This window comes from Tachysurus fulvidraco, chromosome 20 (genome assembly GCF_022655615.1).
Source record: "Tachysurus fulvidraco isolate hzauxx_2018 chromosome 20, HZAU_PFXX_2.0, whole genome shotgun sequence".
Taxonomy (NCBI): Eukaryota; Metazoa; Chordata; class Actinopteri; order Siluriformes; family Bagridae; genus Tachysurus; species Tachysurus fulvidraco.
The window spans coordinates 9,119,403-9,144,459 of NC_062537.1; the positions used below are offsets into that span (position 1 = coordinate 9,119,403).

The 25,057-nt window shown below is 36.6% G+C and overlaps 1 protein-coding gene across 5 annotated transcripts; it reads right to left on the reverse strand.

Annotated features, from left to right (window-relative positions):
* Positions 1-1,030: 1,030 nt before the first annotated feature.
* grm5a (glutamate receptor, metabotropic 5a) lies at positions 1,031-24,429 on the reverse strand. 5 transcript variants are annotated; one of them, XM_027171814.2, is made up of 9 exons: positions 24,126-24,429; positions 22,639-23,379; positions 17,651-17,900; positions 13,302-13,537; positions 12,813-13,059; positions 11,349-11,517; positions 10,797-10,923; positions 5,455-6,394; positions 1,031-2,798 (listed from the first exon to the last, which is right to left on the reverse strand). In XM_027171814.2, the coding sequence occupies exons 2-9, from the start codon at positions 23,321-23,323 to the stop codon at positions 1,922-1,924; spliced, it is 3,531 nt and encodes a 1,176-aa protein (XP_027027615.2). In that variant the 5' UTR covers positions 23,324-23,379; positions 24,126-24,429; the 3' UTR covers positions 1,031-1,921. The 5 variants fall into 5 exon arrangements, with proteins under 5 accessions (XP_027027615.2, XP_027027613.2, XP_027027614.2 ...); XM_027171812.2 differs by having other exon boundaries at positions 22,639-23,474; XM_027171813.2 differs by having other exon boundaries at positions 24,117-24,429.
* Positions 24,430-25,057: the final 628 nt, after the last annotated feature.

Below are 25,057 nucleotides of genomic sequence, written 5' to 3' on the forward strand. Positions count from 1 at the left end.
ATAAATAAATAAATAAATAAATAAATAAAACACACCAGCGCTCAATAGATATTTCAATGCATGTTTCTTTCTGGACTAATTGTCGGCCGACAGTAAATACTGCTACCACGCATGTATTCCTTTAACAGCACGCAACATAACAACAGGAATGGGAAGCACATTGGCAAGTGTTTATGTCACTGTTAAGATCTTAGAAAATCAGAAATGACGTATTAGCAAAACTATTCGCAATATAATTATCAATTGCTGATATTAATATTTTCAAAGGCTTCGAACTTGGCTCAGCCAATCATATTTTAGTCACGGACTTTGTCTAATCCTGTGTGCGCGTGCACACCCACGTGCTTGACGGACTGGATGAAGGAGGTGGCAAGAAATGTAAAGAGGAACAGAAAGAAAGGGGAAAAAATCGCACAGCAACCAGTTAACCGTTTATCTACTCTAACACAGTGTTGAATAAAAATTAGATCCTTGCACTTATGTCCTTTTTAATGATATTCAATAAGCTATTTAAATGTTTTTCACACAATACAAATGCAACAGGTTTAAAAAAAAAAAACTTATAGAGCTTATTTTCACATTGTATAGATAATTTAAAACTATTATAAAAGCTTTTACAAGATACATTCATTCCACTATCACAAAGCATAAACTAATAATTATCATTTCACTATATTACAGTAATATTACTAAATCAACACACGTTGGTAGAAAAATACCTCACACTTATAGGCAATATCTACATTCTTTGAAAAAAAGGCAAAGAGCAAAAGATGCTTTTAGAAAATATACAAAAGGTAACACTTATAGAGTCAGCTGTTGGCAGTGCTCTGCATGCAGACATAAATGATCATTACAGTACATCCATTCAATAAATATATTGCACAATGTTAAATAGACTAAAGGCTGTAGAGATATGCACTGTGCACAACATTAGTAGAAAGTTTAAGCACTGCCTTGAATAAAAAATCTTTCAAACAGAATCTGTTTGGTCCAAATCTATAAACAGACATATGTAAGTTCATTAGAGTAAAAAAAAAAGGTGATCCACATCCAAAAGTACATAATAACTATAAAGAACATTATAACATGATGCAAAGCATATGCACTCGAATGCTTGTCTACTAATTCACTAAGCCTTATTAAAGTATTGCTTTCTTTATGTTGCACATCACACAGCCAGCTTAACACTAAATTCTATAAAATTAAAATAACTGAAAATTATTAAAATCTGAATTCCTTGCTTTTCTATGCATCATTGTTCATCTGAAGTGTTAGACAACACTGTTTAGTGGAACTTGTCACTGAAACACATTCACCTGGAAAATAATGCCATATAAAGATTAGTTCAGTAGAATGGATCCTCTACTAATTAAAAGAAGAAATACTGTACATTAAAAAATGCTCTATAGTATTCAAGAATTTTAGCCATATGACAGCATTATACACAAACAACAAATATTGCAATGCCTCCATATAGTCATACGTGGTATTATCTTACAGGTATCATTGTGTGATATTGTTGGAATGTGTTCACTGGCTGAATATCAAGCACAGTGTATAATAACAATCCATAGTTCACTGAGCTTTCCTAAGCAAAACATATGTGCACAAAAAACCCTGAAGCTTTGACATCTCTGTTGGTGCATTTCATTCAAAAGCTTACAAAGAATATTTTGGTCCAGGCTGTTCAGACTTAATGAAGCTATTCAGCTACTTCAGTAAATCCCTGCTAGCACTGTTTTATCCCTGATCCTTTTTTCAGTACTTTGATCCCAGTTCAGATGAATTCTGCACCAATGTGGATTGATTCTCTGTAACAGTGTAGTAAAACCTGATTTGAAATTAATGTCATAATAGTATTTAAAATGCCCGCATGCCGCTGATGGTTAGCATGTGATTTGATCACACAGTAGGCTATTTATAGTGAGGAGGAGCTCTGGCTATAGTTGCGCAGCATCAGTCGGTCATACTTTGGGGAATTGCGCTCACACGGAACCAGCTCTGAGTCTGGACAGGTGGGAGAGTCACTAGCTGAGTCCACTGAGGAGTCCCTGAATGGGGATGGAGGCGAGAGAGCAGCCAGCTCATCAAACTCTGTGGTCCTGACTGCATATAAGGAGTCATAGGTGCTATTAGAGAGGCTAGCAGGAGATGCTCTGCTGCTTCCACCTGTGACTATCCCTCCGGTTATGCCTACCGCTGAGCGAGGGGTAGCATTAGCTGCAGCCACCACCTCTGCATAGGTGGTCACTGTAGTTGAGCGCTGCATCTCTCGTGGAATCAATTTAAAGGATGGTGAGCAGGGGCCAGTGGCATTTATTGTACTGCCTGAAGAAGAGCCAGCTGGCAGCATCATGCTGTTGAGCTCGCTGATGTTTGCAGTAAAACGGTTCACCACGCTGCTGATCTGGTCCATAATAGATGTCTGCAATGGCCCGCCTTGTTGTAGACGCTCTGTAAGGTATGTAGGTAGTGCTGCCACTGGCAAAGGCTGTTCTCTAACATCCTCTTCATCTTCACAGCAGTGCTGCATTGAACCACGCTGGCACACAGTGGGCAGGGGAGAGGGTGTGCGTGGACGGTAAGTCACAGGGTAGCGCTGACCACTCTGTGGCCGGTCATAGGACACTTTTATCCCAGTGTCTAATGGTGCATCACATCCCTTGGAGAAAGGTTTGATGATAGCGGTCTGATTTACCTCCTCTTTTCTTTTGATGTGAATGGAGATCCTCTTCCACAGATTTGGCCGGTAGCCTCTCTCATTTTGTGCCCAAGTAACTGTTTTGCCATTTGAACTGCAAAAAAATAAAAAGGTCTTAACAGATAAAGCTATATAGATATTAGTCCATGTCAATGTACTCCACACAAAGAAAAGAAGCAACTGTACTACTTAATTTAAATATTCCACATATTCCACACATCCTACTGGCTTTGCCTTGCCTTGCCCTGCACTGTCCTTGGTCTAGTCTGCTAAGAAATCTGAATTATAATCAATACAGGCATAAAGACATACAGTTGGGCAACGTGTCTATTGCTGCTGTCTGTCTTTGCCTCTCAAGTGGTCTTACCAGATAAATTACTATATCCAGTTGCCTGCTACTTAATCACTGAATGCAGAAGCACTCATAACAAAGCTGCATCATGCACAACACAAATTAAGCTAATTGGTTGCTAGCATTGAAACATTCACTCAAATCTACATTAGTTGATCTCTCTGGGCAGAAACTGATCAAAACCTCATGATGAGGATTGGGATACCAAGACCAGGACATGGGCAACTCTTTGGCAACCTAGTTTATGCATGCCCTGTAAATATGTCACTCTTTGAGCCTGTTTCCAAAGATGCACTGGTACAGGTTTAAGAATCCTGAAAACAACATGCCAGATCTCAGCTCCATGTTTAAACAGCAATAACAGCCACAGACATATGCCTTGTGCAAGCCTTACAGATAAGAGGACAATCTCATTATCATTATTAGGACCCTATTAAGTGCCTATGTGGATTTTAAAACACACCCCTTTATTAATTAGATCCCCAGAACAAATCCATGAAGGGCAGGGTTGGTAATAGGTGCTTTGATGACTATTGGCCAGTGACTACTAGAAATCAGGGCCTAGTCTATATAAAACCCCAATGAACAGATTTGTAAGGACTCCCTTAATTCATGGAAATAAGGAATCCATGTTATCCATTGCAACCACAGGACTGTTTCGCGTAACTGAAGTCAAAGTCTATTTCCACCTTCTCATAAAACACTGTATGGTACAAGGGCATGGTCAAGTGCCTCTTGTGAATGGAGGGGTGGACTCATGAAGAAGAAGTAGGTAGTTTCATAAATGTGTGAATACCTGTGCATGATTAATGATACCCTTTAATATATTCGCCTGCAGCTGATTTTTTCACATTGCACAACAATTTGGCATTCCTTATATTGAGTTATTTTATTCGATTGTGCAAATCAAGTGACTGCCTTGCAATCAACTGCATTATTGCACTACTAAGCTCAAATAGTGGTTATCCAATACTTAAACTCCCTCTTTGTTACAAATGTAAGGTACAAGGGGCTTCCTTGTCCAAATAGAGACTAGCCCATTGTGGATGTTATCCCCAGACTGACTGAATGTGCAGCCCATAACATGGAAAGCCATTCTGCGAGGCATTGCTTAGAGGCATAATAAAAATCTATGCATAATATAGAGCTATGGATAAGGACTAAAACTGGTCTCAGGAGTAAGTGGGAGAGACCAGACAAATCTGAAGCAGGATAAAACAGAGATCTTATATTACAACTCTATATGTAATTATCAGTTTTCATTGGATTTTCAGATGAAGAGAAGCACTATATTAAAAAAACTTAACAATATTTAATATAGAATAAACTAAGATAGTCAAAAGACGGGTAAGCCCTCAAGATAGAAAAGATGGATCTGGGTCTGCTAAATGTAAATAGACAGTTGAGCCATGAGCCAGATGACAAAATGATCAATTTGGTCAAGATTTACATAAATTGCTCATCTGACTAAACTAGTGAAGACAAGGCTGAAAGCAAAATGGTCCCAAAACAACAAGGAACTAAAATTTGCTGCATTTGAAGCTCATATCTGATGATCTTGCTGATCTCTGTGGGTTGCAGGCTATTGGCCAACTTATAAGATTTGCATTAGTAAGCATGACCTTTACTGATGTAAATTTGGTAAACAGGCAGAATTCTAAATTAGGTGTCTTCGGGTCTGTGACTGTTATTATACTGTAGATCTTCAATATACGAAGATACCTACAAATGTATGCTGTTTTGTTTTGGATGCAGAAAAATAATGTATGAAGCTGGTATTTAAACCGGAAGATACAAATAAAACAAATATTGTAAACTGTAAAGCATATACCTACAATATGTATTTTTTTAACAGTAAAACACCTGGACCTTATTATATAGCTACAGCAACACTACTTTGACCATATTGTAAAAATCGTCTTTTTTGCTTTGGTTTTCATGATGGTGACCCACTGTTGATGTTCAATTTTATTAGTTTCTGCTTTTGTACATGAATTGTTTATTTTAGCAAATTCCTAATCAAGCATCTTATTTGTGATATGTTTTTTCCTTAAGTAAACTGAAGTTATTGTTTTAATCAACAATTTTTTTTACATAATTTTTCAAAAAACCTTTTGATATATATTTACAAATATGTGTTAAAATATCATCATAAGCATACATTTGCATCAGTGTTTTTTGAGTAATATACTGTTATAAATATAGCCCTTTAAAAATCTAATTTTTAAAGGTATAGTATAGGTTGTAAACAAACACTATACTAAGAATGCTCTAAATATTAATTGTAACAGTTACCTAGTAATTCTGCTGCCAATATGTTACTGTAAATTTACAAAGAAATTATATCTGAACAACAGATTTTAACATAATCTGATTAATTATATGAATAATAACAAACCTGACATTGTCTGTTCCTGATCCACGTCGTTTCCACAACTTAGCCAAACTGCTGGAACGGCTAGCCGATGAGACGGGCTTGCCATCCCCTACGTGCATCCTTACCACAGTAGATGTGGTGAATGCACTGCGCACATTACGTTCTGGCTTGGCAAGCATGATATAGACCTTTGGCACAAACATGCAGCACAAGGCAGTGGTGGCACTAAGACTGACTGAAAAGGACATGGTGATTATTTTGTAGTTGGAGCCAAAATAAATAGGCACAAATGCCAGCCAGATAATGCAAGTGGTGTACATGGTAAAGGCGATGTATTTGGCCTCATTGAAGTTAGCAGGGACATTACGAGTCTTGAAGGCATAAAAGGTGCAGCTGAGGATGAGCAGCCCATTGTAGCCTAATGGTGCTACAACCCCTAGTGTTGTTGTATTACAGATGAGGTGCACCTCACGAATTGATGGGTAATCATAGATCACCTGAGGTGGCTCCATGATGAAGAGTGCCACTATTATTGCCAGTTGCAGGAGAATGAGGATGAAAGCTATGATTAACTGGGCGCAAGCACTCATGAAACGAGGCTTCTTGGTACAGATTTTTTTCTTGCTGCCAGCCAAGATGCGAGCGATACGATTAGTCTTGGTGACCAGAGCAGAGTAGCTCATAGCAGGGGAAAGACCAATGCCCAGTCTCTGTAGATAGCAGTAAACTACATGTGGCTTTGCGATGAGGCAGAAAGTGCAAAGGTAGCCCAGACAGATGCCAGCTAGGATGATGAAGCAAAGTTCTCTGCTGGAGGATTTCACAACTGGTGTGTCATGGAACCTGATGAAAACGAGTGTTACAAAGATGGTAGACAGAAGACCAAGGCAAGCGAAGACCACAGCAGCAATAGGTTCAGGGTCTCCCCAGTGTAAATACTGCACTGGTATAGGCTCACACCCTGAGAAATAAGACAGTATTATTAGGAAATCATTTTCAGTTGCTACATAGCTAACAATTACATGGTTAATACCATCAATCACAATGAATTTTTAAATATAAATATAAAAGGATGGACTTTTGGTGGCTTTACAAATATACATAGGCTATTTATCTTATTTTACAAATCATGCTTCTGAAGAAACAGAAGAAGAAACAAAGAAGAAACAAAACTAAATTTTATTCATCATTGCCTGACATAAATTTGTGATAATATGTTTCAAATAGATCATTTACATTAACTGAGAATGCATAAAATATAATAATGGCTTTTCTTTAATGAAGCTCATAAACAGAGATTATGTCGTTATTTTGTTTTACAAAGGCCAGGAGAAAAAGATCTCCTAGAAAGACAGACCACCTGGGACAATGTACTGAGACTCAGAATGCTATTATAGAAAGTAGGTTGGTGTAAAATTTTTAAATTGTATTCAATTTCATTGTAATATGTCTGTAAATGGTTCCATAAATACACTGTGCATGTCCTTTTTGGAATTTAATGGTTTTCTGAATAAATTTGTCATAAAATGTGATCTGATTTTCATCTAAGTCAAAGGTATTGACAAACATAATGTGTCTAAAAATAAATTCTGATCTTTCATGTCTTTATTGAGAAATGGGGGGACAACCAGTTATTAATTCTAAGGGTCTATATACATATGTATATATATATATATATATATATATATATATATATATATATATATATTTATATATATATATATATATATGTGTGTGTGTGTGTGTGTGTGTGTGTGTGTGTGTGTGTGTGTGTGTGTGTGTGTGTGTGTGTGTGTGTGTTTGTTGTCTGCTTCTGATCCTCGCTTTTGATGACTGGTTAATGTGGTGCTTTTTTCTTCTTATTGCACTTTTTTTTTTTTTTTAGCTTTTTTCTTGTTTTGCTTTGTTTTGGTTACTTTTTTACTGATAAAATATTGCTTAATGAACTTTTTTTGCAAACTCAGTAGCAAATAATTATTTTAAATCTGTTTTGTTCTTTCTTCTTATATGGATGATCAATCAGGATATGTTTTTTTGTGTCGACTTGAGAAAGCACTCTTTATTTACCTTTATTTGTATTCGTATTTATCTTTTCCATAGTGACTTTCCAAATGTGAGTTGATCTGTGTATATCAGGACTCACCAATGTAAACAGAGTGTTTAAGGTATTAAAACTATAAATTAGATTTAGGAGATCAAGATTACACTGGAAATGTAAGCGGTTAACTAATTCAATGTGAGGCTTTATCATTTTTGTTAAAATATCTTTGTATTTCTGTTATCAACAGTGTTTAGCAAAAAAAAAAAAGAGGCACTGGCCCAGTTCTCCCAGCAGCATTTGGTGAGCTCACACTCTGGGATTACCCAGAAGAGGAACTGGAAAGTCTGTGATAAGAAAACCAAAGATGTCCCAATGCACAAAAGACTTTGAATTGAGAGGAGGTTGATATTGCAAGCAACTGGGGTAATCCAGTCAGTTTTAACTTTTACTTCTGTTGAGTCCTAGCCCTGCTGTTGGTAGTCTTCTGATTTTCAGTGACCCTCTTCAAGGAAGTGTTTTTTTTGCTGGGACCACTGGATGTTCCCCAGGACTGATCCAGGACCAGCAATTTATCTTGCCCACATGTCTGTAAGTAACATGTTCCCATTGCAAATATAAGGGGAATTTAATAAAAAATAAAATATTTTTTATGTTCAGGAGCCGGTTTGCCATTGATATATCCCAGAATGGACCATTTATGTTTTTACTCTAGCACAGTGGTGACCTTCAGTTTCCAACTTTTAAAAAGATACCTCAAGAACAAGTTAAAGCCATAATCTGCAAGTATAGTGTATATTTTCCCAAGATGGGAGAATAATTTGTTTGACCTGTCTTCATTTCACTGATGAACAGTATTTCATCCTGTGATTTTTAGAATTTTTAATGCAATATACTATCCTTTCTGTCATGTACAGCTTGTTTTTTTAGGGGCCTCTCTCTCTCTCTCTCTCTCTCTCTCTCTCTCTCTCTCTCTCTCTCTCTCTCTCTCTCTCTCTCTCTATTCCTACATATTCTGGATCAGATTATTTCCATATTTTATTATAATATTTACATTTTTCACACTTGTTCTAATCTCCAAAAGCCCACCACCCCCACCCCCACCCCCCAAAAAAAGAAAAAAAAAAGAAAAAAGAACTGAAACAGTAAAACAGAACAATTGCTTCTTCTGTGCCACTTGTTAAATAACTTTGACTAATATTAGCCTGGCACAAATGGTGAAAAGAATTGATATAATCTTCTTAAAATGGCTTTTTGAATGTAGGTGAAATCTCACAAGTTGTTGTTTAAGCTGATAACACACTCTAAGCCCCAAGCATGCTTTCCTGTGCCATGCAAAAAGAAAAAAATAATAATTAAATCATTGTTTGAGACAGATCCTTTGAGACTTAATGGGCAGAGTTACTTGTACAGTAAAATGGTTATTGTATGCTGAGAATATATTGTGTCTTGATATTCTAGAATGTTCTGAGGAGATTCAATGTTTATGGCATTTAATTGCTGTGGGTCTGCTTTGGATCTCAGTGACCCAGATACTGGATGGTTATAACAGAATATGTATTCTGTATTAAACATACCACTGTAAAAATGCTGATCCCAATGTCCCAGCTTCTGTGTATTTTATGAAAGTCAATAACTTATGTTAGCACTCCTACTCCTAACCTAGATCTTGTTCTATCAAATGATCATCCCACTGTATGTACTGCATGTGAGAGTAACTGAAATAATCATCTTTGCAATTTCTGTCTCATCAAGCATTGCTCAGTCTCTCATGGCAATATTCTGTATGTCTGCAAATTTATTCAAATACTACACAAATAATTACCCTCTTCTGAAATAAAAAAAAACAACAGATATTTCATGAATCATGAAATTCAAATTGCTTGGAGATGGCCTTATAACCCTAGCTTGATGAGCAGCAACAATTGTTTTAGTGGCTGATCGTCTTCTTGGCATGATATAGATTCACACATAAGTACTCCAAATCTTCTTTTTTGCATCTTGTTAGTAGTATCTGGCTGCTAATTACCTTTTAATGATTGCAGAAATAAGAAAGATTCAATTATTCATTTATTTTTCCCACTTGGTTTCTGAATGCATTATTTTTTGTGCTGGGCTTCGGTTTCCAACATTTGATGGCTTCCTCAGAAAGGAATTATTCATTCATTCCTTCATTTTCTACCGCTTGTCCGAACTTCTCAGGCGTCATCGGGCATCAAGGCAGGATACACCCTGGACGGAGTGCCAACCCATCGCAGGGCACACACACACTCCCATTCACTCACACAATCACACACTACGGGCAATTTTCCAGAGATGTCAACCAACCTACCATGCATGTCTATGGACCAATGGAGGAAACCCCCGAGGCACGGGAAGAAACATGCAAACTCCACACACACAAGGCGGAGGTGGGAATCGAAACCCCAACCCTGGAGGTGTGAGGCAAACGTGCTAACCACTAAGCCACCATGCCCCCAGAAAGGAATTAGGCTCCTGTTTACATAATTGACTATATAAAGTTGTTGAAAGGACATTATATAATCAAAGTCTCTGGTGTTACCTAGATGAGAATGATACATTCCTGTAAAACTGCTGAGAATGTCCATTGTTAAAAGCATTATACAAATATAACTGAATTATTTGAATTGAAAACAGTGTCCTTTTTTATCCCATGACTGTACATAGGTCAAATTGGATTCATATGGAAGACATGACAAGTATCAGTAATCATGTTACATAGACTGTCACAATATTGTTTATAAAAAAAACAAAACAAAAACTTATCATTTTTCTGACAAGTATTTTAGTAATAAACTGTCATGTAAGGTCTTACCCATTCAAATATTATATAGCCAGCACTCCAACTACCAAGATTTTCATACCATATTATAAAGAATAGTCACAAAATTAAGATGTGAATAATTAAATGACATCCCCCCAAATAAATCATTAATGTTTATTTTTTCACATTGTGATTTCATAAAGGATTTATTTAGTAAAACATAACTATTTAATAGAATTATTTATTTATATTTTTAAACATTGACATATACAGTGACATGATATTACTGACATATGACCTGCATTGCTTGCATGTTACTTTCATAATATATGTGATCTTTCCATAAATGATGTTTCATAAATGTTGGATCTCTGACTGGGAGCCATTTATACAGTATAGGATTTATAACATACATTTTCTATTAGAAACCTGCAACAGTAGGTGATCGCATTGTATGCCTTTTGCAAGTTAGTTGGTTTTCTCTGGTTTAGTACATTATACATATCATGTTAATTACATCAGTAATATCTGTTGTCTCACCTGTAAGGTCATCTGTTGGCCAGGATCCCAGCTCACAGGCCCGGCAGGTGTACTCGTCAAATACATACTCGTTCTCTTTACACGGAGTACAGGTCCAGCAGCAGCTAACCTCACCTTTCCGGATCACCTTAGATGAGAGAGAGGAAATAAAAAAAAGTCCAACTACATTTCCCCATCTGTATATCAAGCAGCTCAGTATTATTTTATTTATGTTTTTTTTTTTTTAAATATTTGCACCCTATTTGTGTCATATTTATGTATATTTATATACAAATATTTATTTTATATATTTATAAAAGTATTACAGTATTTCATGTTAGTCACCTCCCCCCTCCCCACTAGATATTACAGAGCCAAATAAACTTTGTGTCAAATAACATTGTTTTATGCAGTAATTACAATATTTTGCGATGTTTAATAATGTAATTTGTGTCATGTTACCAATTAACACTAATTCAATTATATTAATATAATAAAACTGTTTGGCAGATCACACAATTATTTTATTTAGTGTATTTGCCCAGCCCCTGACATTTCTGTAATATTTCTCACCTTAATCTGAGCCCTTTCACAGGGGTCACTGCAGACCGAGTGAATGATCGCACTGCTGTTGGCCCAGATCTCATCATCGTCCATCTTTAGCCCCCTGTTGTCCCAGCTGCCAACATGAATGTAACTGTAGTCTTCTTCACTCATCTGTTTGAAGTTCATAATTTCATATCTGACCAACAAACACACACACACACACACACACACACACACACACACACACACACACACACACACACACACACACACACACACACACACACACACACACACATTCGTGAAGCATTTATTGTTTTCTGTATTTCTGCATACAGTTGACAGGAGAAACCAATTAAAATGTTTGCAGAAACATTAGTTTTACACTTATTTATTCAGAAAATTATCCTACAATAAATATTTTGCCAAAAAAAAAAAGGTTAAGAACCTCTAGGGTTAGGAGTTCATTTAAAGGTATAAATGAAGTAAAAGTGAAAGAAGGGGATAGCAGTATTAACTTTCAAAAACATAAACTTGGATTTTCAATATCAAGGTCTAGTCTTCACCACATAGGATTATGGTAGTGTGTCATTCCTTGAAGGAGATTTTTATGGACCTTAGACCTAAGTGCCACCACCAACCCACTGTGAGGCTGACATAAAAATGGAGGACCATTGTTACACTCCTTAGTAGCGAAAACCTTTCCAAAGGCATGGCAAAAAATATTACAAGAAGTCACAAAGAATTCCATGGTCATTTCTGATGACCTACAAGCCACTCTTGCATTAAATTGTGCCAGTATTTCTGAATGCATGCAGGAAGCCAGCAAGAAGTCACTGCTCTCCAAGAAGACCAAATGGTTAACATTATTTTCTGTGGACAGATGAATTCAATATAGACCTTTTGAGTTTAATTGAAAAGCATCATATTTGGAGAAAACTATCCATGAAGCATGGGAGCGGCAGTACAATAGTTTAGGATCGCTTTGTTGAACCAGGCCCAGGATGTCTTGCCATTATCAAGGGAAATTCTGGACTGTAAGAGCAACTTAAGCCTCATGCAGCAAAACACTATGCACACAAGTACTGTAAGTATACAAAGAAATTATTAAAGCAGAAGAAATGTAACATTTTGGAAAGGCCAAGTCAAAGTCCAGACCTCAAACTAATAGAATCATTGAAAGTCCATCAAATATTACGGAATCGAAGCAGTATATTAAGGAGAAGGAGTAAAGGACAAATTAACTACAACACATTGCAGGAATCACCAGAATTATCACCAGTTACCAGAAATGTTTATTTTATGTTATTGCTACTCAATTGGGTCACACCTCATTCTGAAAGCAAAGGTAAAAAATTCACATACTTTTTGAAATAAATGTCAAATAAATGTGGTTCTTTTTTCTAGTTTTTAGAAATTAGATGAAGAAATTAGACCTGTTCACATTTCAGGAAAAATTTTGCTCCTATTTCCTTGAACCTTTGCTCCTACCTCCCAGGAGAATCTCCATTCTCATCAAAAAGCACCACCTCTCCGGATACACCAGTGAAATTGGTCCTCATCAGGAATTCGAGAAGCTTGCGGCCATCAATGGGTCTCATTGCATCACACAGACCCACATAACCAGGACACAGAGCTTTCTGCATGGTGTGTAGACCGTAAGCCATGCTGTAGATAGCATTGATGACAAAGCCCATCTTGGTGTCCTGGGCATAGTGGAGCCGGAGAGACTCTTTCTCTGATTAGATAAATGTTTGATGAATTACTTCTTTAAAGCATAAAAAATGAACACGCATGAAATATAGGGTGAAATGGGATAAACAAATGATTTGTTTTAGATATACATTTTATTTAACAGAGTTGAATAATCAGAAAATTAGATAGAAATGTTTAGATAGTAAGATAATAAAAAGATAATACAAGATCTACTCATTTAATTAAAGGTGTTTAAAACATTTTATTTAAAGTTTAAGCACTCACTGGTGCAGGTGCGGTTGTATTTTGTGGTCTCCTGTGTGTGGCCCTTAAGTCGGCATTGGAAGCGATGTTGCCAGAATTCAATAAACCACGGGTTGCGGTGGTTTGTGTCTGGCTGCAGGTTTAGGTAGTAATCATCAAACCAGGTGACATAAGCAGACTGCAGTTTGATAGTGATGCCTCCAGCTGCTTCTTTCTGATAGCCATCTGTCACATCATAACGATCGGCCCAGCCATCACTGCAGAGATGGACAGAGAACAGCAGCAACGAGGAGGGTGATAGCAGTGAAATCATAGACCATGAAAACAGGATTCAAAGTTGGAATAAATTTACCTAAGCAGCAATGTCTTAAACAGGCCTAACCAGAAACACAGAATAATGAAACTAAAGAACAAGGCTCAAACTTAATAATACTAAATACAATAGGTCTTCACAAAGAGGCAAAGGAAGTGGAGCGTAAATAGACAAACTAATCAAGTAGGAACAGTAGGAAAAGCACATGATAACATAAACAGAAATTACAGAACGTGAGATGTAATCCCAGTGAGAGGGGAAATTTGTGACAGTCAAATGTGAAATGGGCAATGTGAAATGGGCAATATATCAGCACTTTATAGGGTGAAAATATGGTTCAGCTCTCTAAATGATGCCAGTGATGTATTTGATCAGAGTAATGTTTTAGTGTGTCACCCAACATGCATGTATCTATTAGTAAAAAAATATATATATAATAATTTGTACATGTCTATACAGATGCAAGACATCTCTCTCACCAATGAATATAAATTTATTGTAGAAATATTTTAGTGGGTGATGTGGATGATGTTCCAGACTAACTCATTCTCATTCTCTTGCAAATCAGAGGTGAGGCTGAGGGTGTATGGCTGTGGCCTTCCAACTCTTTCAAATACGCACAAAACTATTTTCTGTTTATTCTGCCTTTTGCTTTTCAAACACTTCCAAGCTTTGCAGTTCCGGTGTTACACAACTCAGAGCGTGGGAGGTCTTTGTTTCATTTCTGTTCTCTCGCTAAGGAAGGAGAGGCTTTCATAACTCGTCCTTGGAGCCAAAAGCGATGCAAGCAAAACATTGAAGGCAGTGTTAGTGGCAAGCTTGAAACATTGCAGCACAGCGTGCTAGTGAGCTCTGCAATAGCCCACACACTGACCTGTTGGGTCAGCCTTCTTCATAACTCCTGACTGCTACTGTTATAAAAAAGATCCTGCACAGGAGCCAAGCCATTTTAGCTGCTATTACATTTAGACACATAAAGATTTTATATTATTTTTTTTATGGAAGAGCTTGAAGACAGAAGGAGAAAGCTGTAGATTAAAATTACGCTAGACTTATAACAGTAGATAATCAGATTTTAACTCAGATCCACTTTTGTTGGTTGTACATCTGCATTTTCTGCATTATTGTTAGATCCTTTGGATACAATATATTATACTCTTTATAGCATAAAATCGAGAAAGAGCAATAATGTAATTTCACTATCTGGTGTCACCTAGTAGATGATGGATTCCCTTTTGAGTTTAATCTACATGTTGTCTCAGGGAGTTTGTTTATTTATTTATTTATTTATTTATTTATTTATTTATTTATTTATTTATTTATTTATTTTAAACTGAACTGATCTGTAGAATATCTTCAGGATTAGCAAAGTGTATTTAAGCAATTTTGATTTAAAATATTAAACGAACACTAGTTAGGACACAGGGCTTTATTAAAAAAATGTCCTGTTAAGAGATTGTTCCATTAACATTAATGGCTCTCTTTGGAGAAGAGTTAATAAAAAATAAAATATTAGCATCTTGATTCATGCTGGACAGATGACTCATTATACTACTCACCATGAACTGAAAGGCACCCGATTGCATTAAGTGTTTTTTGCAGGCTGTTTTATGGTAAGAGCCATAAGAGTGGATTTAAGCCTTTTTAATTTTCATAAACTGTTGTTGTGGGAAAGAGACCTGAACATGATAAATCCCATTTGCACACTTATTTTAGTTAATTCAAGATACTATCATCATTTCAGTGAGTAATAATTAGAAGATAATCTGCACAACTGTATTTAAACTAGATATCTAAAAAGCTTTTGGCTTATTTGAATAAAATGTTTTATTGTGCCTGCATCAGTATGATGAGGCAGCAAATAATACAGAGGTGGTGCTACTAGTGAATATATAAGCAATGTGTTTAGACTTGACAATTGAGAATATTAAATTATTTTTATTTTCATTTTAATATTTTCAATAAGTCTTGCCATGAAACAATGAAAAAAATTGCACATTTTCTCTCATATCATTCCCAGAACACAATCCCCTTCGTGACTTAATTGAAAGCATTGTGTATTGAAAAACTGCCAGAATTAAATATCTATTCTATAAAATCCAACATGCTATGTAGAAATGTTGGCAAAAACTCAGTGCTTGTCTGCCTGGAATTTGCCTAGAGCCTGCATCACAGACTGTTGTACGCACACCTCCACATGCATGGCAGCTTTGCTACGTCAAACCAGGCCGTCTGGATCACATCCATGACACCATTTTCTGAAATAGACACCCTTTAAAAATTCACTCTCTGCATAAAGTAAACAACATTTGGGCTTTTCTTGCATGCCACAATGCTTCTCTCTGAAAGCACTCACTTATGATGAATTTGAATGGAGCTTTAAGGCCCATTTTTTTCATGAACCAAAAGGCATTAATGTGTATATCAAACATGTTTTACATCAGACACCGAAAAACAATTAAATTAAATGACAAAAGAAATAACAACAGAATTTTACAAACATATTAATGAACATATAATAAATACAATTTTCTCTTATCGTACCTCATTTTTTCTATCTTGTTTGGCGATATGGTGCTGAAAGCATTTAGACTTTGTTCTGTTGAGTTATATTTCTACAGACACCTGCATGTGTTTATGTAGATGAGGTGCTTAATGCTGTAGCAGCCTGCCAGGGATGAAAGAGATAGCACTTCTTCTGACAAATGAAGAGTCATGGGACCTCAGTGGCATAGGCAAGATATATACTTCTCTGCTCCCACAGTTATATGATGTAATTTGAGCAAGAAGCTAAAACAAATCTCAATAAAGGTATTCACATGCTGTTAACATATAATGTAATGTCAGCAGACTAGTGGCAAACAATGGCAAGACCTGTTTAATTTTACAGCTTCCTCTAGTTGAAAAGAGGAACCTTCTCTCTGGGTGGATAAAATATGTACACCACGTCTGGCAGAACATCTCCAGGGAAAATCTATTAATCTGAGAATTAAGGATCTGTTTATTCAGTTTTTCCAAACAGGAGGTTGTTCTAACTCACCCCTTACTCCCAGTGCTGGGATTAGGAGTCAAAGCTCTGAGTAAATAATGAAAGAATGGGGATGGGATTAATTGATTTTAGTTTTTAGTAATAGAATAAAATATCATATTAATTAGTATTAAAATTAATATTAAAATATAAAAACCCTGCTATTTAAAAGATATGAACAGTTCAGAAGTTTCCTTTTCATTACTGTGGTAAAGGTTAGAGTGTGTGTGTGTATGTGTGTGTGTGTGTGTGTGTGTGTGTGTGTGTGTGTGTGTGTGTGTGTGTGTGTGTGTGTGTGTGTGTGTGTGTTTTTTGGGGGGGGGTCTAAGAGCGAGAGAGAGAGAGAGAGAGAGAGAGAGAGAGAGAGAGAGAGAGAGAGAGGCTATTTTTGTCGAAATGCTTGATTAGGAACAACTTCAGATTTTGAAAGCTTCCATTATGTCTAATAATGTTTATGTACAAATATCAGAAGTTATTAGCAAATTAGCATTAGCAAGTTTTTATTAGCAGGTACACATTACAGCAGTGTCTATAAAATATACTTTTAGAAAAATACTAATCAAAATTCTAATTACTGATTAAAATAATAGCAAAAGGTATGAACTTACAAGCATGAAGAATGTAAATCTGAACTTGATGCCTCGTGGGAGTTGAAGTAATTTCGTCCCAATTTATAGTTAAAGAAACAACCAAGAATGCAATGGGGCTAAATCTATTAATAGGAATGTGGTGTTTAATGTAAACAAAATGAAAATGAAAAGAAAGATCAGTTGTTTAAATGATACTATAAAGGGCACATTGGATTCTTTTTTTATTATGAAGGCTTCTGGGTACAAATTATTGAAACACTATTCACTGGGATATGCCACAAGTAATGAAATTTTCCCACTCATGGAATGAGTAAATTACGTAATGCACAAGAGGAAAATAAAAAGAATACGGTGATGTTGATGATGGCAGTCAGTTCAGTGTGGGACTAATATGCCACTGCAGAATGAATGAATTATAGGTCCCTTGAGAGAGAATTACCTGCCGACCAAAAGGAACTCTCCTACTAGCCGGCGTCTTCTCATGGCTTTAAGAATGCCACGCACAGTCATGCCCTCACAGAAGCATGCCACCACACGTGCTTTGGGCAGGTGACTGCGTAGCTTTTCCAACAGCCGGTCGAAGCTCTGCTCTCCAGCATTACTGTAGATCTTATCTGAATGTGCAATACAGATGCCCTCCTTGGCTGACATTTCTTTGAATGCCTCCATCCCGCTCTCACCATAGTTTCCTGAAGATTAAGAAATGAAAAATACAATACTGAGATTTAAAGTCACAGATTGAAGTCCTGATCTGCTGTATTGTATACAAATTTTAAGAATTCTAAAAGTTATGTAAAACCTACCATGGTATTTAATATTTTATCTTTTTTAATAAATTCTTGTTTTATATTATATTTATATATTAAGTGACCTTACACACAAAAATGAGTCCAGAATGAGTTTCTTCTTGAATTAATGTCAAGCAAGTTTACCCTTGCTGTTCCTCAGCCAAAACCCTTACTGAGCATCAAATTAAGTCTAGTTCTGATGTTTTTTATTTCATCCTGCCTTAGATTTGGTGGGCAGCGGTGGCTCAAGTGTTTAAGGCTCTGGGTTGTTGTTCGTTGGATTGAGTTTCAAGCACTGTTGGGCCCTTGAGCAAGGCCCTTAACCCTCTGTTCTCCAGGGGTGCTGTATCATGGCTGACTCTGTGCTCTGACCCCAACCTCCAAAGTTGGGATATGTCATAAACGAATTTCACTGTGCTGTAATGTATATAATGACAAAATAAAGGCTTCTTCTTCTTCTTCTTCTTCTTCTTCTTCTTCTTCTTCTTCTTCTTCTTCTTCTTCTTCAAATAACACTCTTAGTGGTGAATCAAGGAACTGCAGATTCCTACTATTTACAGCTTAACTTTATAAAGGATGTAAAGTGTGATAATGCAGACTTCTCTGTTTATGTGTATAATGCCTGGGCTCTTCAGAAGCTCAATATGGGCATCAAGTCTGCATTCAAGGCCACAACATTGATCATCTAAGAAAGTTAGCTTTTCAATCAGACAGTCCAATCATACAAAGGCTATATTTATGATTGTTTATTAGATCTAGACCCAAATTCTGAGTTACCTATGATCTGAGAGCAACATCCCAGGCAGGTTGTTAACCATAAATGGGTTCATCATTAAATGGGTTTGACTGTAGTTCAGATTTGGTTTCAGCATTAAGCAAATTTGAGCCATGCTACAGGCTTGTGCAGACAAGGTTTAGGATCCATATAAGTTGGGAATGGACACAAGGGTCAGCATTACTGGTACTGACTATATCAGAGGAATTATAGTTTCCTAGCAATCAAGAGGCTGGGATAGTATATTAGATATGGATGTCTCTACACACATGTAGGGGACATTGTTCCAAATAGCTTGTGGTGTGTACTAATTAACAAGTCATCCTAATCACATACCTAGAGAACCATATGTTCAAAATAGTAAACAGAATACAGGTACATTTTTCAACTTCAGCAATTCCAAGTCAATGTCTTGCAATCTGCCTTCTCTGGAGAGCAGTAGCTGCATGTAAACAATATGCTAGAGGCACAGGAGTGCTGCCATACTTGATTCCTGTACGTATTGTGTAGATGTTGCATGAATTGTTTTTTCAGTTTACACAGGAACATATTAAATTTTTCTGTCTGATAAAAACTAATGAACATTATTCTGCTATGCCCCTGTTTGGCACACTGGCAGGGGTAAGCTCCCCCATATTACTTTAAAATCAGGTCACCTACTTTCTGTTAGGAATATGGACCCTCTGGTATCAAGTGTTAGGAGTGCTGATGTAAAATGCATTTACCATGCTCACTGGGATAAAACAAAAGGCAATAATTAAACCTACATAATCAGATTAATATACACAGTCAGTAAATAATATTATTTATATGCAATCACTTCTGAAATTATTGGAATTGCAATGGGACTTTTTTATCCTATACAAGATTCGTATTTGAGATGAATATGAAAATTTCAGCTTCTATTTCCTGAAATTTACAATTTTTAACATGGCAGATTTTGTTTAAACCAACACATTCTACATTTATTTGCTGCCCAGGGGTGTCCTGATAGATTCATTGATTAAACAATTAATAGTTCTCAATGTCCACTTTTGCTTTAAGCCCTGGGATTCATCTTTGAAAACTGCATTTGTTGTTAAATAGGATAAACCAACATGAAACCTGGAGAGCTGTCTATGGGTGAGAAACTACCTATTTTAAAGATGAGAAAAGATGTAAAATCAATCAGAGGTATTGTATAAGCACTGGACATAGCCAATAAAACTATTTGGGATATACTGAAAGTGAAAAAAAAACACTGGTGTACTAACAACCAAACATTAAACATGTCAGCCAAAGAAAACAACAGCAGTTGATAGAAACATTGTGAAAGCTGTGAAGAAACTCCAAGCAACCGTTTGTATCACAAGATGCAAACCACTCATCAGCAGCAAGAATCAGAAGGCCAGACTAGTATTAAAAAGGAAATACAGAGATGTGCCCTAAAAGTTTGAAGATTGAAGAGTTACACACACAAAATAATAAGAAGAAAAGAATACAATAGAATAGAATTATATTTATCTCACATATATAGCATAGTGAATTTCTCTCTTCACATATATCAACTCCGGAGGCTGGAGTCAGAGCACAGTGTCAGCCATGATACAGCACCCCTGGAGCAGAGAGAATTAAGGGCCTTGCTCAAGGGCCCAAAAGTGACAGCTTGCCGGTACTGGGGCTTAAACCACAATCGTTCAATTGACAATCAAGAGTCTTAACGTCTTGATCCACCACTGCCCCATCATGAGGAAATCAGGGGAAAACTGTCAGGACTTTGCTTGGACATTCTCTGCCGGAACATTAGAGGGCGTTCCAGCAGTGTGTTGTCACGTGTCTCATTAGTACTGTTTGTAATTCATTTATTATCATGTCTATTTATTTTCCCCGCTTTGCATTTTGCTTCGTGGAGAAGCTCTTTATATTCATAGAACACACTCTTGAAATTCCTATACCAAATTTTAAAACAACCATGAACCTAGTCACAGATAATCGTCTCCTTGTTTCTCTGTCTGGTACAGCTTTGAAAAAATCTGTTCCTCTGAATTACTGTGATACCGCTGTGTTGTGCATATGGTGAAAGACATACCCAAAACATTGTTCTAAAATCAAATAAACCAATTAAACCTGTTTTTGTTTGAGAGTGTTATGAAAAATCGTTGCTTAAAAAATGGTACACATCTTTAGTACAAAAGCTGCATTTGCATGATATCTATTTTAGGTGAATAGGCTCTCATCTAAATATCAGTAGCTTTTGAACACACCACGTTCCACTAGGGAAATTAATTACACTGTAACCAACGCCCACTGGTTGGGAAAAAATAAAATGAATATGTAAATGGTAATCATGATCACTCCTCATCAAGTGATCCAAGCTGCCCTTCTGAATGATTTGTTCTGTCATTACAGATAGAGAGGTAAAAGCAAAAGCAGGGTGCCTACACATTAACCCTAGTAACAGCAACAGTGTTATGCTGCTTCACAATATGCCCATCAAGTGTTTATAGGCAAATAAACAGAAATAATATGGGGGAGTTTCACTTCAATTACATAGTGTTCAGATGATGAAATATTGGAAAAACATTGCTAGGACTTGATTATTTAAGAACCAAATTTAAGAATATTACAATCAGACGTTTTCTGCTCATTTTTAAGTGTCTACATTAATACAATGACATTTTTAAAAAGTCTAAAACATGATCAGAATTCACCAATCTAAATTGAGGCTAGCATTTTTTTATTCTCAAGGGCTTACATACAGGTTAAACTAGGTACATCTTTGTGTTAATGTCAAGTCCACTTGTGTCCAGTTGTATGCTTACACAATAAATATCTCAGTCTCACAGCTAAAATGTCATACTTGATCAGTCCTGCTGAAATGAAGACCATGAAAATCTGAAAAGCTTTGAAAATAAAGGTGTTAGGAGAGAAATTGGACTGAAAATTTGAGTATAGAAATTTGAGAATTGTCTAAGGACTATAGTAAAATCTATCTAATCTAAGAGACACCACTTCTGATCTATGTTAGAAAATCTGTGATTTGTTTTAAATCTGAACCTGTTTTAATAAAAGGTTTTATGGTCTGATAGGACTAAAGTTAAGTCGTTTAGGACAAAACGACTTAACTTTAGTCCTATCAGACCATAAAACCTTTTATTACATCATAGTTTTTTTTTAATAGGAGAAGCTGGAAAGTTTGTTGTCAAAGGCAAAATGGATTGAGCCATATGAGTGAATTCTTGAAGAACAACTGTTCCAATTAGCCAGACATTTATATAACATAATAACATTAGAGCAAAAAGAGATATAATCATTTGGGTGAAAACTTTCTTAATGCAAAGTATTAACAATTTCTGAGTACACTGATTATCCATGAGTTTGTTTGATATTATAACCCATATGTAATATCCAATACATTTAAGCATCCCCTTTTGCTGGCATAGTCTTAGAATACATCTGCATTAAGAAAATGGATTTTTTTGCCAAACAGACCTGACTTTTCTTTTTCTTAGAATGAATAACAAACTTCATAAATAAAAACACAAGAAAACTAAAAAACAATCAACATTGCTCAATTCTAGTAAGATAAATCCTAAAGAACAAACTCTCAAATAAAAATAGATATTGATCTCGAACACCACCACAACATAGGAAACACAGAAAACCTCCTAATCAAATATTTCTAATATGCTTTTTATCTTTTGAATGCCATATGCATTAAATTAGATTACAGCTAAATTCTTTTTTTTATACAGTATTCATCTATAAACAGCAATGCAAATGATACTAACAATCCACAATTCCCAAATTGTCAATTTACACTAATCCAAAAACTTCCACCAGAGTCACATTCATATGAAAAAATTGCATGTCATGGCATCTTACCCTCTGTGTGTATGGCTGACACATAAGTCCAGTTGTATCTTTTGACGATGTCCACCATTGCTCTGGCCTGCTGAGCATCTGATGGTACCACCCGCATGAAATACTTGTACAAGGACTTATCGCTGAGATCCATACTGGTGGCTGAGTAGGCAATTTGGGGTATGTTGAAAAGTTGAAGAAGATTTTGCACCTGGATGGCCACTGAGCTGGAACCAGGCCCAATGAGCCCCACTATGGGTTTCTTCCCTTTCATGGGTATTCCTCCACCATGAGCTGAGCACCTGGACATGCTCTCCTCCTCCTCAGTTGAGACCAGGGTATCACGGATGAACTCAATACTTTGTTCCAGTGCCACCGCTGAGTGCCAACATGAGTCTCGAATCTCACAGCCCAGTGTGATGTTGGGCAGGATGTTGGGGTCAGCATTGATGCGATCAAGTGTGTGCATCATAGCCTCCACACGTTGGATTCCATACTGTTCACGCACTGCACCACATTTCCGCTCATGGACCTTGTCTGCTGGTGGCTGGTGGTGCACAGAGAAGAGTGCCCCAATGATAATGTCACCAGGCATGTGGGCCAGGACTCGGCGCTCATTAGATTGGGCATGCACCATTGTGCCTAGCCTCATGAGCCTGTTGATACCTCCAAGAAGTGTGATAAGAAAGAAAAGTAAAATCCCCATTTCCTGTTCTCGCTCAGATCAGTCAGTGCCAAATACAGATGGAGTCGTCATGGCATCTGCAACAGTTATCAGAAAAGAAGCTCAGACAGAAAAAGAAAGATCTAGGAAAATCTTTGGAGAAAACAGACTCTTATGCATCCTCTATTCAATTCTGAAGGAAAGGGATGACAAAAAAAACAGTTTTTTCAGAGGTGTGTACAACAGAACAACAGAAACAGGAATTATTATACAGTCATCAAAAGCAATACTAAAATCACTAAATTCTGTCAGTTAAAACTAATTAGACCTAATTAGAGCCCTCTTTCTCTTTAAGAACTAAAATAGCTTATGGCAAATGGCTGTTAAGCGTTTGAATGTGTCCGTATTGGAGCCAAGAGAGACCTGTTAAATAATAGGTTCACTTTCATAACCAGTGATCTCGTAGCATTTAATTTGACCAAACAAATTAGTGTTGACTTGACAAGACCTTATAAACTCAAGACTCCTACAACATACCTGGGGCTAAAGTCTCGGAACTGTCCGCGGTGCTGAAATGTCTTATGTCTTGAAATGTGAATTACAATCATCACACAAAGTAAATAGTAGTAAAATAAAATATGTGCAGAATAAAGAAGCTATTTGACTTTTAATATGCAGTCTGCAAAAACCCAACACCTCCGATTTACACAAAACAGATATGTTCCGTGAGCTTGAACAATATCACGGTAGCAATATAAAAAAAACAACAACAAAAAATGCCCCAAAATGTCTGCTTCGAATTTACAGTTAACTGAACCACTTAAGGAAATCTTACCTTTCTCACCTAATTTCGTGTCTTAAAATGTGGACATCTCTGCGTGCAATAAGCGTTCACGAAAAGCGTGCCGTTTCACCTCCGAGTGTCACATGGCATTATGAATAAAAGACCTATTCGTTTTTGCCCGCTAGTCAAAGAGTTTTCATACATCAAGGGTACTAAGAAACACTGGCACATCCCTTAAGTGTAGCCTATACACACACGTCCATTTCAGAAGACTAACAGCGCAGAGTGAGCGTAGGTGGTCTGAATGCGGTATTCTGTATGGCGTTATAGGACATTTGTTTCCCTCTCCCAGCAGATTGAACCAAATTAACGGTAGTCTGAATGTGTATATGTGTAGATCTAACGGTTGGCTTTTTATTTATTTATTTATTTATTCAACCTCTTATGTGCTTATTCAACACTGGGCATCTTGTTATGAAATCATATAAGAAACTATAGGTTTTTAAGCATCTTATAACTTATTGCGCCTCTACAGAAGGACAAATAACTCAAGATTGGACATTACATTGGCCATGTTTTAGACAGAGATTCGAGTATTATATTACATAACTTCAGGAAACATGTTTCAAAGCACCTCCCAAAGACAATAAAATTTCATGTATCCAGGATCTACATGATTTAATTAAAACTATATATCATAGCTGATCTTGGATCACATCTCAAAATCCATCACTGAGGCACGGTACAAAGCCTCAATTTTTCGCTTCATAGAGAAGTAATTTTATCCTCCCTAACATAAAACCCGAACTGTATTCTGCTATTTGTTCACGGCGCCATCTTCTGTTTAAATTGTATATTGCGCATTAAAGTTTAAAGGAATCCGGGTCAGTCTTGAGCCCAGATTCGGTGTTCATTTTAGTTTCCCATGGTTCTCAATGGTTTCACCTTTAAAAATGGTAGGCGAACTGATTATTCTGCATTGTCCCTGGACA

What these genes read in the sequence shown, in the direction of transcription:
- grm5a (XM_027171814.2), bottom strand. Translation starts at nt 23,323, where the DNA reads ATGGGGATTTTACTTTTCTTTCTTATCACACTTCTTGGAGGTATCAAC. An exon ending in GCCAACAGATGACCTTACAG is followed by an intron (nt 6,395 to 10,796) that starts GTGAGACAACAG and finishes CTTATTTCTCAG; the next exon opens with GGTGTGAGCCTATACCAGTG. An exon ending in TCAGGAACAGACAATGTCAG is followed by an intron (nt 2,799 to 5,454) that starts GTTTGTTATTAT and finishes ATTTTTTTGCAG; the next exon opens with TTCAAATGGCAAAACAGTTA.